Source organism: Herpailurus yagouaroundi, unplaced genomic scaffold, assembly GCF_014898765.1.
Source record: "Herpailurus yagouaroundi ecotype Mexico unplaced genomic scaffold, PumYag 164, whole genome shotgun sequence".
Classification (NCBI taxonomy): Eukaryota; Metazoa; Chordata; class Mammalia; order Carnivora; family Felidae; genus Herpailurus; species Herpailurus yagouaroundi.
Genome location: NW_024412405.1, coordinates 715,862 through 729,896, shown reverse-complemented (window position 1 = coordinate 729,896; position 14,035 = coordinate 715,862). Strand labels below are relative to the sequence as shown.

Here is a 14,035-nt window from a genome sequence, read left to right as displayed (position 1 = left end):
ACACCTGGACTTAAAAAGCACCTGTGACAAAAATAACATTTCTTTCAGTAATAACAAGATACTGAGCTGCACTTAAGCACACAGAGCCAGCACAGAGGCCTGGGGGGCGAGGCACACCGGCTCCTTGTCCACACTACAGCCCTCTATCCAGACAACTGCCCTTCGTGGGTGGAAGAGTGTCCTTTGGCAGAAACAGCTACTGTTGAGGGCAGAGGAGGTTCCCGGCTCATTTCTCTTGCTGACCCTGAGGCCATGGAAACCTTTCCTGAGGTGGCCAGCAGCTCCCCCACACCGTCCCTGCCTTGTCCAGCAGCACTTACTGAGCCTGGGCCGAGCTCTTCCAACCACGGTGTGCCTCCCCCCACGTGGCCTGGAGTGTTGTACTTGGACGTGCACGAAGTTCAAGTGAAGCAGTGACGTGAATACATCCCCAAGATGGAGACGGGGTCATGTCTACTCCGGGAGACACAGGTAACACGTCTTTATTCAGCCTGTTCTATTTGGGGGACTCATGTATTCTCTGTATATTCCTGGTTTGCATGTCCATGTGTCCTCCCGCAGGATTCCCAGCAGCTCCGGGAGATTCTGCCGGTTACAAGAGAGCTACAACTCTTCACACACAAACAACCATACTTATTTAATGCACTATGCGGTCACGAGAAGGAAACTAAATGGCCAAGCTTTGTGTATTGGGGTGCGGCCATCTACGTGAGCAGGCAGGCTGAACATGGGTGGGTGTCCCCAGAGGGGCCGTTTTCCCGCTGGTCCCGTGGCATCCAGCAGCATCTGAGCAATCGAGAATAGAGTTACAAGTGCACCGCCACTGCCACACCAGAGAACATATTTTATTTCAATGTTTGCAAAGCTCTTAGCACTTTTCATGGCACGCGTGCTTTAAATAAATAGAATAGAAGAAACCGCAATCTTGAAGAGCCTTTGTCCGGCCACTAATGTTCCGTTATTTACTGATGACCAAGTGCACAGAAGCTCCCCCACTCCCACAACTTCGAATCTTAAGAACGAGGGGTCGCAGACCTACAGCCTCCTCCGTGAACACTTACACGGCAAGAATCTGCGAAGCCTCGAAGGATGCTTTAAAGCTGTTGAGGTTTTTATTACATAAAGTGCGTGCTCTCTTAGAACCACAGGCTGGCAGGCAGAGACGGGCCTGTCGACCCTGTGGCAGACGGGGAAGTACAGGCCCAGGAGACACCGCGGGACTCAGTCGTGCATCTGTGTAGGGGCCAACCCAGCCCAGACTCTGGTCTGCAGGCCTCAAGCCCCCTTTCCCACCCGGACAGCCTGTGGCCTCTCTGAACGACTCCTCTTTGGAAGTATAAACGGTTCACACATGGCAAGCACATGAACACCTCCCATGGGCACAGAAGCTTCCTGAAATGCTGAATCCCAATTTTGAAAGTCACATCAAACTACACATTTTAAGCACACTGCCCATTCACGGAAAGTCCACTGTGAACTTCCTCTCCTGTGAAGTGACCCCAGTTTATCTGTCTCATAAATGGGACTGCAGACAGGGTAGCAGGCACACGTGCGACGTGAAGATCTTTTCAAATATAATGCAGGGTCTGCACAGTGATTTTTAGAACACCCAGGAGCTTTCCCAACAGGAGGAACAGGTAACGTCACAGGCTCCACCATCGGACAGCACGGCAGAGTCCATGCCTCGCCGGACGGCCTCCTCTCACAGATGGTAATGCGACGGCCACACACTGCAGACGTAAATGAGACGGGACCTTCCCGTCTGGGCATCTCGGGTAACAGTGTGCACTGTAGCTTCCGAATGTGCGCAACCATGCAGAGGGCCGGAGGGAACAAACTCACTCCATTTCTGAATCTATAATCCGTTGCTCATAAAAGAAATACTTTCCAGGGAAAAATGTCTTTTTAAACGTAATAAAATACTTTTTTTTTTTTCTAAAGCATACTTTACACAGAACTTTTTCGGAAGCTCATTCAAATGACACTGGACAGGACAGACCAGCTGACTTGTAAACAGTACATGATAAAATGTCCCTGGAATCCCATGGTGATGGGTGCTGTCACCATGCAGACTGCAACATGTCAGGAACCGTGAAAGCACGTTCACATGAACATCTACGGGAAATTAAAATAAAAACAGACCCAATAAATCCAGATGCTTGATAATTCAGAAAACAGAAGTCTTGATTTCCCGGCAGCAAGTTTAAAAAGTGTTAGGATCTGTGTCCAGATCCTTTTTAGGACACATTCCTACTAGCTTTGGCCTGCAGAGAAATACAGTGTCCCACCAAGGGCACAGACACTGTTTCACAGGTAGGATTACAACGTGGCTCAGCAGGATCTGTGCGAGCCGTGTGTTCATGAGCCTTCACGGGAGCCGCCGATTCAACCGCACACTCTGCAGATCTGCAAACAGGCTCTGGGTGACTTTTTCACAAATATGATAAAAATCATGCAGAAATTCCCTAAAGCAGCAGCCACAGGACCATCCCCAGACATCCTGAAGCAGCGTCTTCTGAGGAGCTCCTTACATGTCCACTCAGCCCTTTCTGTGTGCAGGGGGAGGTCATGCGGGTGCCAGGGCTCCTGGGAGGAGGCACTTGCTCTCGGTGTCCGTGCAGCTTCACTCTCTGCCTAGAAAGGGCGGCGCTTACCGCCCGTCACGACTGGCCGTGCATATTCTACAAAATCATCTATCAGAACAGGCCACGCTCCTACAGGAAAGCAAACACAGATCTTTAAAAACTCACCAGTCTAGAGCAGTATTTTTATATCCAGAGCATTCTTTCTGCAGTCAATATTTGTGTTTCAGGAGCTCAAGTGAGTCGTCTCACAGCCCATCTCTCTGGAGGGATTGCCAGTGAGATCCATTCCTCTTGCTGTAGCCAGACCCCAGGCCAGCACTGGTGCCCCCGTGCGGACGTGGCCTCTAGCGACCAGGCACTCGGGCCGGCCGGCTGCAAGGCCCGGGCCCCTGTTCCAGACAGTCGGGACCAGGCACAGGGCCTTCCACCTGCCCTGCAAAACACTGCACCCTTTTCTCCCTGGGCCGGTTCCCTCTCCAGGCCCAGCCTCCCCACCACCCCCAGGTAGCCCAGACCACCCCAACCCCGCTGGCCAGGAACACACTCACTGTAAGCTGCCGGCCCCTCCTCTGCAGACCAGCCACGTCTCGCCACCACAGCCACACTCCCTGGGCTTCTGTCTATGGTCAACTATTCACGTTTATTAAGTGCCCGCTCTGTGCTGAGTGCTGGGGACGCACACAGACATGCAACACCACAGGTGCCCCAGAGCGGTCGCCTCCAAGCTGGGCACTGGGGGAGCATGCAGTGGGCAGGCTGAGACTGTGTCCTTCCCTAAAGCGGCACAGTGCCCATGGTGGCGGGCACATACATGCTCCCTGCCAGGCTGTCCTCAAACATCTCAGGATGGGGACCATGAATATGTGATCATGTTATACCAGCTGGAATCTTCACATGGTAGAATGCCTAGCCTAAGGCGCCACCCAGGATTACGTACCTGGAAGAGCGGCTTCCAAACCCGTTTGGTCCCACGGCTCTGCCGCAGGGCTCTCTGCACATCCACTTTTGAAATGCTTTAGTTTATTTAGGGGGTTGTCCTCCTAAATTAAACTAAATACGAAGCCCTATTTTTCTCGTGTGGTTGACAAGACATAAAAAGAGGATAATACTGTCATCACCACCACCCCCACTGCACTGAGGGGCGGGGCCCAGAGGCAGCTGGAGCCGGTCACCACCGTCCTGCCCCCAGCAGTCTGCACATCAGCATTTCTGGACATCATCGGAAGCACTACAACTTCCCGTACCTTCTTCGTCATAGTTAGACATATCATCTGCAATCATATTTCCAAAATCTAGCAGAAGGTTCCAAGTGTCCCTTGGGATTGATCTTTTGTGATGTTCCTAATACATGAGAGAAAAAAACCCACCAGACTTAAGAAACAGACGTGACCCTTGGGCATCCCAGCGGCCTCGTTACTTCAGCACACACCGCGATGGGGAAGCGGCACCATCACACGTGGTCAGAAGTAATGACAGTGTTCTGGGTATGGTAGGAGCTACGTGATGCCAATGTGCAAATACACAAAAGCAGACTTGTTTAAAAGCAGAATAAACATTAAAATAGAGATTATAATCTGTTTCACTCCAATACAAGGGCAGTGCTTTAAAGCTCCACCTAACACCCAGCCGATTGGCATACGGTGTGGGACAGCCGGCCTGTGGCACCCAGATACATGTACTTCTCTGCACGCCAGGTGGGTCCTGCAGTGGGATGGGCCATTTTTCAGATTTCAGGTACGCCACACGCGTGGACAACACGCGTTTGTGCTGTGACTCTCAGCGGGCAGAGGGGCGCTGGCTCCGCCCCCTCCCCCCAACCCACCCCTCCCCTTTGGGCATAGAGCTCCACACCTGCACGCGTGTGGCAGAGGCGAGTATATTCACAGATGACGCAGAAGCCACCCAACCACATGTGGAATTCTGCGGCCTTCCTTGCGTACCCCGCCTGTCGTCCTGGCCTCAATTAACCTGTTTCCACTGTGCTCTGGGAGCCTTTGTCCACACTGACAGTCTTGGGCTTTTGTCCGCTCTCAGGCCTAGGGCTCTGTGCTCGTCCCCAACGTGCTGCTGTCCCCACGGTGCCGTCTCTGGGCACGTGCGCAGCGAGAGCACTGACCACAAAACTAGTGAGTGGTGGAAGCGGACTAAACGTGACACAGGCTGTGAACCTGCACATCGGCTTCCCCGTGCTGCTTTGAGGAGGACCCCACGCACGGCCCCCAGCGGGAAGACGGTCCTCAGCCAGGCCTCACACATTCGCAGAGGAGTCCATGCGGGAGATGTGGGCACACTGCCATCACGTGACTGTCTGCTCTGGAGGGGACCCTGGTGCTCCACATGCTTCAAACAGTGACGCCTGTCTCCCTTCCCCCAGGCCGGGGGCTGCCCCACCAAGGAGGCCCCTCCAGCTCGGAGACTCTCCTGAGGGAAGCCCAGCGAAACCCTCCTTTTTCCTGCTCAGTTAGCATCGTAAACCACATCTTAAAGTGTATCAGACTGTGGACAAGCTGGACAACGGGATACAACCTGCAGTCTGGAGCCCGTATGAGCTCACAGGACGTGTGTCGCTGCTGTTTCGGGAAGCCTAGAGCCAGGTAGTTGGAGTTCTGCAGACAAGGGGAGGCCTGCGGGTCATCTGAAACCCCAGCCTGAGAGTCCCGCGGGGCTGCTGGGAGCCCTTCTGAATCCAGCCTTGGGTAGCCCTGCCCGTTCCTTGCGGTGGTGAAGCCCGCGGCTGCTCGCCAACTGCCTGGCAGCCACGGTACAGAACCCCCCAGTCAGATAACACAGGCGGCCACACAATGTGCTGACCCTTCACACTGGGCACACACAGCAAGAAGCAGAAGGACACTTACCAATAAAAAGCTGTTCCAAAGATCTAAAAATTTAAACCTTCCAGATAACACTAAATTCCAGTATGCAACAGCCATTTCTAAATCTGGCAAAAAGAGAGAAAGAGCAGTTAATAAATCCCAATTTCTTTTTCCACTGCACAAAATATGACCACTTCTTAGCGCACTGGTAATCACTTAGTAAAACTCAGCACTCTTACTGAAGAGTAAGACGAGGCCCACCCCTTACAGAACGTTCCTGATACTGTGAATGATCTAATCTTCTAACTTGGGGGAAATCTCTTTAAGCGGTCTGTGCCTTGTTATTCAGACACGTACACAACTGTCCCTTAATTAACACCAGTCTGTAAGACTCCCATTTCCGTATACACCAGGCTTTCTTCAAACCTCACTGATGCAACCTGGATACTGTTCTTGCACATCAGGTAGTGTCAGAACATGCTGAACTGCAAGTTAAACAACCAGTCTTGATGGAAGGGAGGCAGTGTTTTCCCAGTGGGCGGGAAGAGTCCAGCTCGGAGGGAAGCCACACGAGACGGCCGGGACCCCTCCAAATTTCTCAGGGTGCAGTCAGGACACAGCAGCCCAGGGAGGGTGCTTCCATTGACACGCAGACATTCCCCGCCTAGGCCGGCTGCTGATCACAGCCCATGTCCTCCATTTTCCGGGCCCGGAAGGCAGCGGTTGTGTAGTCGTGTCCCGAAGCTTCTACACAGACCTATGTACTCTGCGGGGCTCGGGTGCAGGATGAGGTCTTACAGAACAGCACCACAGAGCTGTAGGACTGCATGAGAATACCACCCTAAGCCAGAATTTCTGAAATGAGGATTCATTCTCTGCTTGGTCTAAGTTTACTATCTATTTCTCCTTGCATGCTGGATCCAGCAAGTAAACTAAGAGGCTGAGCTGAGTTTCCTTGTTAAAATTGACAGCTTTTAATGGTGTGCTTTAATCCCAAGTGCTCACCACTCAGAAAATAAAAGAACAGTTAGAATAGAACGATTTCCTAATTACACGTTTATATATGTATGTCAGGATAAACTCATGTGAAAAGCAGGCAAATAAATATTTAAGGTCACAGATTCTTTTAAATGTAAGATGCCCAAACAACCACTTTTCAGAAAATTTTCATCTAAATCTTAGTTGGTCCTACTTGGACAAAAGTGATTAAGGTAGAGCTGTAGTGGGGCCTGGCTGGCTCAGTCAGCAGAGCCTGCGACTTCTGATCTCAAGGTCGTGAGATCTTAAATTACTTCAATGATTACGTAAATAAACAAAACTTTTTAAAAAGTAGTGCTGTGACTTGAGATTTCTAGGAAAGAGCATTACTAAAACTGGATAAGCAAAGCAAGGTACAAGTAGCACCAAATTTAAATAAAACGCCTACATTCCCTGTGTTAACAGGCCGTTACAGACTTTCAGTCCTAAATACCCTGGAGTCTTACTCAGAAAGAGCCGGGCAGGAAGCTTCGAGGACTGCCCATGTGGACGGCTCGCTAACCCTCACAGCACCTGCGCTCTAACACTGACACGAGCGGCCTGTCTCACTAAGTCTACATCCTTGTGACTTAGGAAGAGCGTTAACTGAGATCTGCCCTCAACTCAGCTCAAGGGTGAGACAAGTCCCACACTGAGAAATGGGGGTGAACCTGGGGAGGAAAGAGAAGTAACGTCGTATGGCAGACATTTAACCTGGGTCCTATCTTAGTCTGGTCCTGGAAACCTTTCTTAAAAGTTCCTGATTCGCACATTCGTGACCAAAAGTGAACATATTCATATTCAGTGTTATGTAGGTAAAAATGCTTACTATCACCCTAATCGGATCCACTTGCAAAATAACAACTAGAAAACCTCAAAATGACAGAACGTAGAGCTAGAAGCGAGGACAAGAGTGACCCCAGAAGCCGTGAGAAGATTACGACAGCTACTGCTTCCCACTAACCTCTGAGAAGTCTTCTTTCCTGAGCAAGAAAATGTTTAGAGGAAATGGTTACTCTTTAAAATTTGTTTCTGATTTAGATTTACATAATGAAAATGTCCCTTCTGTCAAAGAAGGCTTTGGGTGCAGATATAAAAATTAGCTAATTATCGTGAAACTTTACTTCCTCAAAAATCAAGATTTCTCAAAGCCAACTGATTCCAGACTCTATCCTAAGCTTCTTACATGAAAACAAAAAGTCAAATAACTTTAATTACCTTCTTTATTAGAGTGACCATCAGGTAAGGACAGGCTAACAGAACATAAAACAACCCACACAATTCTAACACATACACATAAATAGACACACAAACTCGAAGAAAACGAAGAATAAATCTCTCTTTTCTTGATCAACCTTTTTGACTGGTATCCACACTTTTTCTCGGAACTAGAGCACCTCTATCAACCTCTTTAATTTATATTTAATCCTTCCGAAGACACAACATGTAAGACACTCTGGAAACTGCAACATCAATTGTTCCGCTTTGAGTACATAGGCATAAAACTATTCATCTGGCTTTATTATTTTTTAAGCCCTCAAAACCCTGGTAAAATGAGGGGACTGCACTGAATGGCCTGCACAGGCTCATGTCCTCATGAGGCTGTCACTGGGCCCTGCAGCAAATCTCCAGGAAGGACGGACGGACGGACACACACACACACACACACACACACACACACACGGGCTTCCTACTGCAAACAGCCTCCAAAACACGAGTCTCTGGAATATTCATGGAGAAAGAAAGACCTTTTTAAACTTTAATCGGGGACTTAGACTCTAACTGACAACATCCTGGAAACCACTTGGAATTACAAGTGCACTTGGGTGTGGACTTCTGGCGGAAGGAAGTGGGCTGGAGGAGAGCAGTGCCCCACCCCTGCCCCACCCCCATAGCGCCCCTGCCCCACACTACGGCCAGGTACCCCCCCAACCCAACGCAGGCAGCACCCCACCACCTCTGCGCCCCCACCCAGCTCCACTCCTGCGAAGGCAGGAAACAGGTCAAGCTGGAACAAAAGAGGGGCTGGCTGAGCCCTGCCTAAATCCCGGACACCAAGGATCATGAAGAATATACAATGACTGTTGCCTGAAGCCACTGAGTTTTAAGGTACTTTGCTATAAAGTGGGTCCGGGGAACAATCTGAGAATCCGCAGTCCTGACAAGCTCCCAAGTAACACCAAGTTGCTGGTCTGCAGACCGTGCATTGCAAGGACTTGAGGTCAAACCTAACTCAGTGCTAGAGGTGGACAGGGAAGGCGGCTCTCAGATCAAGAGGAGAATCACCTGGGACCTAAGTCCCCTTGGGCGGAGGAAGGGGGATCACAGGACGGGGCAGAGGCCATAGACGCTGATGAGCTCTTTCCCCCAAGACAGACTTGATGTGGGGGAGAGCATGCCTGGAGCACTGGTCCCAGAGGCCAGCGCCCAGGCATCGCCAGTAACAATCACTGGGCTGTAGAGAAAGGAAAGGAATCTGGAGGGTGTCCGAGGCAGGACGATCCTCAGACACTGATTCAACAATTTGAGGCCAGAAGAAAGCGGGAGGGCACAGTTAAGACCTTCTGCCCAGAAGACCTGCTCACTCCAGCACACAGGGTGGGACCTCCCTGTGGACCCACGGGGAGGGAGGCCACCCTGCTTCCCATCCAGCGGCACCCAGTAGAGTGCTGGGCACACATGCAGGCTGCTGTTCCCACACAGCACAGAACCTTCCCAGAAATTCCCAGGACTCTTACTGCTGCCACAAGAGAGGAAACACCATTGTCTTACAGAACACTGAAGATCTGTAGTCTGGAATTTGAGAACCACTAGCATGAAGCTGTGTTTCTGAACAATCTATAAACAGTGGCTGAATCGGTATGAATGAGCACTGCTACTGACTGGATCATGGTCCTGAAACGGCTTTCTCCGGGACCAGAAACCAGGGCTCCCTGGACGAGTGTCGGGTCCCAGGTCTGGGGCTGGTAACATGCGGCTTCCGGCAGCCTGTCCTGGCAGACAGGCAGGCAACAGCCAAACACTCCTGGGTCACATCAAAGGGATGTGGGTGCTGACCAGAAGAGGATCCCCTGGCCACAGGCAGGACGATTATCACTGAGCTTCAAAAAGGGTCAGAACTGCAGTCCACTGGACCCTTCACATGTGATTCAACCCATGAGTTCACAATGATATGAAAGAAATAAATGCTAATGGGCCCTTTTCAAAGGATGGTAGGGGGACGACGCGCTGTCCTGACATCTGATAAAGGCACAGAAACAAGTGTTCACCCCACTGGAGCTGGACCACACCGCTGGGTGCTGAGGCACCACCTCCTAGGATTATTCCACATAACACGTGGAACGAAATGATGGAGTTGGAGCGACACCCCACATCGCCGTCAGGTTGATGGAGGTGGGCAGTGAGCTGCAGGGACCGCAGCTGGCGTCCCAAACAGAGGACTGCCAGAGGCGCCGTCTGATCCAAGACAGCCCTCAACAGTGACGGTCTCCCTGAAGGCCGGGACCTTCACGTCACCATGTGCGGTCCAGCGGCTCTGTGTGCCATGACGCACCTGACCTGCCACCTTACGGGGTGTCACGGAGCTAATGATGTTTTACACATTTTTCTTAGTTGTCTTAACAGAATTAAAGTAATAATACCACTTATACTGTGAAGTAAACGAGAGGCTGGCACCCTTGCCCTCCCACAGGCTTGTCCCCGAGGGTCACTGCACGCCTCAGAAGCCGCCCTTCTGCGCCACGCTGCCTCCCCTGGCAGCCACTAACCCCGCCGCAGGGGAAACGGCAGTTAGGGTGGCATTCCTCCAGGTATTTGTCATTCCTGAAACAAAAACGTCTGTGCGCTGCAATAGATCAGACAAAAATAGAGCCGAGGTTGAAAGTGTGGTCAGGTGCTAGGCCCACAGAGGGTGCGAGGCAGGGGGTGAGGAGGTGAACTCATCTACTGTGTCACAGAGAGAGCAAAATCCAAGGGCTGATGTCATCAAGACGGCACCACAAACAAGGCAAGACGATGCTCTGATCCACCACCCGTTACAGTGACCTTTACCAAAGTCAGACCATGTCCCACCTAAGGTGACACTCAAGCCTTAGAGTCTGGTGGGCCTGACCACCAGGTCCCACATCTCCAGGGCACGCCATGGCAGCCTCCTGAGAGCAAGAGAGCTTTTCCTGTCCACACCCAGGAGCCACTGATGGGGCACGTCACTTGACATATGGCACCAACCAGATGAAGCAATCCTACGTGAGGAATCACCATGATTTTGGTCAACATTTGGTACTTTTAAAAAAATGAGGTGAAGGGGGGCACCTGAGTGGCTCAGTCAGTTAAGCGTCTGACTCTTGACTTCAGCTCAGGTTATATATGATCTCACGGTTCATGAGATCGAGCCCTATGTTGGGCACTGAGCTGACAGTGTGGACCCTGCTTGGGATTCTGTCTCTCTCTGCCCCTCCCCTGCTCATGCTTGCTCTATCAAAATAAATAAACATAAAAATAAATAAATAAAACTGACACTGTAGTTCACAAATCTGAAAATAAATAAAAAATAAAAAATGAGGGGCACCTGGTGGCTCAGTCAGTTCAGCATCCAACTTCGGCTCAGGTCATGATCTCACAGTTAGTGAGTTTGAGCCCTGCATTGGGCTCTGTGCTGACAGCTCAGAGCCTGTAGCCTGCTTCCGATTCTGTGTCTCCCTCTCTCTCTGCCCCAACCCCACTTGCGCTCCCTCTCTCTCTCTCTCTTTCTGTCTCTCAAAAATGAATAAACATTAAAAAAATTTTTTTAATTAAAAAAAACGAGGTGAAAGCATTTGTGCAAAAACAGAACTGAATATTTTAGGAGTTTGCAAATTGTGATAGATTTTGCTCACACAGCAAAATCTTGTTCATACAGTATGAAACAAGAATGTTGAGACTGAACGACACAAACTTCACGATGTGGGTCCACTGGGGAGCTCCTGGGCCCAGGGCCCATGTGAAGGTGGGTCCCAAGTGTCCTGAGAGCATGCAGGTCACAGAACAGGGCAGGGCAGAGGCAAGCACGGCAACCAGGAGGGGACAGTGGAGCCAAGACGGACTTGATCCTTCGAGGCTTGTCCGACCTTCACCACTCGGGTCCCTGGGAGTGATCTCCACCCATGTCAGGCAGCCCGCCAGGATGTGTGAACGCAGGGCACAGGAGAGGAGGGGCCCTAAACCTGCCATCGTGGCCTGTCCGCACACCTCTGACATGCACTCCATCCCTCAGCCTGTTTCCCTGTTTACAAAACGTGGGCAAGACTACACGTGGGCAGATGAAAGCACCTGTCTGCCACACGACAGGTGCTTAATAAACGGTAGTTTCCACCTTTCTTTCTGGTCATGAGATAAAACATAAGAACAGCCGCCTATGGCAGAAGCCACACTGGGTGAGGAGGCCGGGCTTGCACCTAGATGTCTGGATAGGGGGCAATGGGGGAGCAGGGGGAGGCACTGGCGTGTCCATGACCAGCTGTCCCAGCACCGCACTCTACCCCTCACCGGTCAGCAATGCTGTAAGCACTCTGATTTTCCCAGGAACAAAACACCACGAGCACAGCTCTCCACTCTGCACCAACATGACCAGAATCACCCTAAATTCTAATGCAGCCAGGGTCCCACTGCCAGTATCTCAATCTCACCTCTTGGCACCCCTGTGGGGACACCCGGGAAGCTTGTCTCCAGGAGAGGCAGCACCCGGCCGGCAATCACAGCCTGATGTGCTCAAAATGCCCCCAACGCCCAGGGAGATTCAGGCGGTAGTGGAGGCCACCCGGCTCCTCCTTCCCTCAGTCGGTTGACCAAGCACGGGCTGGTCCCTTCAAGGGGGTGAGGACAGACACAACCCAGCAGGCCTGGCGTCCACTCGCTCTTCCACTGCCCACGCTCCACTGTCCCTAACCAGCTCCTGCTTAGGCGGCAGGATCCCTCACCAATGGCAGGCCATCTTTCTTCCCACCGCCCCGGCTCTCCGACGCACGACAAGGTGGGGACCGCACAAAGCCTCCACTGCCAGAGGTGGCTCGCTGCTGCCCCTTTACCCAACGGCAGGCCTGTCTGCTCACCCATTTCCTGGAACAGGAGAAAATACATCCTTAATTTTCCTGGTGGCTCTCCCACTGCCACCTTCCCAAAGTTTTGGCAGAACTGTTCAAGTGAGCTCCTGAACGGGGCTCACACGGAGACCCTTTCTCAGCTCCCAGGGTGGCAGGAGCATGATCCTCGAGGTGGCACACAGGGTGAGAAAGCCGTTCACAAGGCCAACTAGCCTGGAGACAGAGGGAATCTGATGAGAGACTCATCACAGTGCAAGGTACCAAGAGTAAAAGTGAACAACCACAGCACTGGAGAAAAACAAGTAAAAAGAAGAAAACCATCTCTGCCATGGGAACAAGCATAGTGCTTATGAAAGATGGCCCCCACCCCCTGCTCTGAGATAGGAGGGCCCAGTCCCTGACACCCCCCCATGGGAGAACCCAGCCCCTGTACCCCCTCCCATGGGAGGGGCCCAGCCCCCACACCCCCTCTGCTCTGGGACTGGAGGGCCCAGCCCCTGCACCCCCCATGGGAGAGCCCAGCCCCTGCAACCCCCTCTTCCAGGACAGAAAGGCCCAGCCCCCGCACCTCCCCTATGGGAGAGCCCAGTCCCTGCACCTCCCCTCCATGGGAGAGCCCAGCCCCCCCCCCCCCCCCCCCCCCTGGGACAGGAGGGCCCAGCCCCAGACACCCTCCATGGTAGAGCCCAGCCCCCACACACCCCCCATGGGAAGGCCCATCCCCTAACACCCCCTATGGGAGAGCCTGGTCCCTGCACCTCCCCCCACCATGGGAGAGCCCAGCCCCTGCACCCTCCCCTCCTCTGGGACAGGAGGGCCCAGCCCCTGACACCCCCTATGGGAGAGCCCAGTCCCTGCACCTCTCCCCACCATGGGAGAGACCAGCCCCCACACACCCCTCTTCTGGGTCAGGAGGGCCCAGCCCCCACCCGCCCCCACCCCCACCCCCTGCCATGGGAGAGCCCAGCCCCTGAACCATCCCACCCGCGATGGGAGAGTCCAGCGCCTCAATCTGCGCCTGCATTTGACCTGCCAACAGGAGTAAGAGACAGAGGGGAGAAGAATGTTCACTGCTCACACACCTACAGACATGCACAGGTGAAATCAGGCCCCGAAATCAATTGTTTGCAGTGGATTTTTCTATCTGTGGATTTTCAAGCCCGTTTTGGTTTCCTTCCTAAAACTGGTTATTTTATAATATTGCTTTTTATGTGTAGGAACTCTTCTTCGAAACATATTCTTGTTTAATCCCTAAAGACCATGTCAGTCCCCCTCTAAACTTGTAAAACATTTTACTGAACTAAACATGTCTGTTACATTAAGCAAATAAATTATATAGCATTTAGGGGGAAAAAGAAATGAAAATAAGCAGAATAAAACCCTCAGAGAAACCAAACTCACACTAAAAAGTTAAGAATTTTCCAAACAAATTTATATTATAGCAAAACTACATAACTCTGAAATAAACACTAAGATGTAACCCAAGGCATGTCAGAATTGTTTTCAAGTAAGGTAACTTTAAATCTCCAGACCAGGACAGGAT

At 51.8% G+C, this 14,035-nt stretch overlaps 1 protein-coding gene across 3 annotated transcripts in view; it reads right to left on the bottom strand.

Annotated features, from left to right (window-relative positions):
* Positions 1 to 824: 824 nt before the first annotated feature.
* Positions 825 to 14,035, bottom strand: part of DCUN1D2 (defective in cullin neddylation 1 domain containing 2) — a 31,299-nt gene continuing 18,088 nt past the window's right edge. For 2 of the 3 annotated variants that reach the window (XM_040487008.1, XM_040487009.1), the window contains exons 5-7: positions 5,441 to 5,523; positions 3,830 to 3,926; positions 825 to 2,714 (exon numbers count right to left, since the gene is read on the bottom strand). In XM_040487008.1, the coding sequence (XP_040342942.1) occupies positions 2,635 to 2,714; positions 3,830 to 3,926; positions 5,441 to 5,523 (260 nt within the window). In that variant the 3' untranslated portion in view covers positions 825 to 2,634. The remainder of the gene's footprint in view (positions 2,715 to 3,829; positions 3,927 to 5,440; positions 5,524 to 14,035) is intronic. The other variant, XM_040487010.1, reaches the window with a different exon arrangement.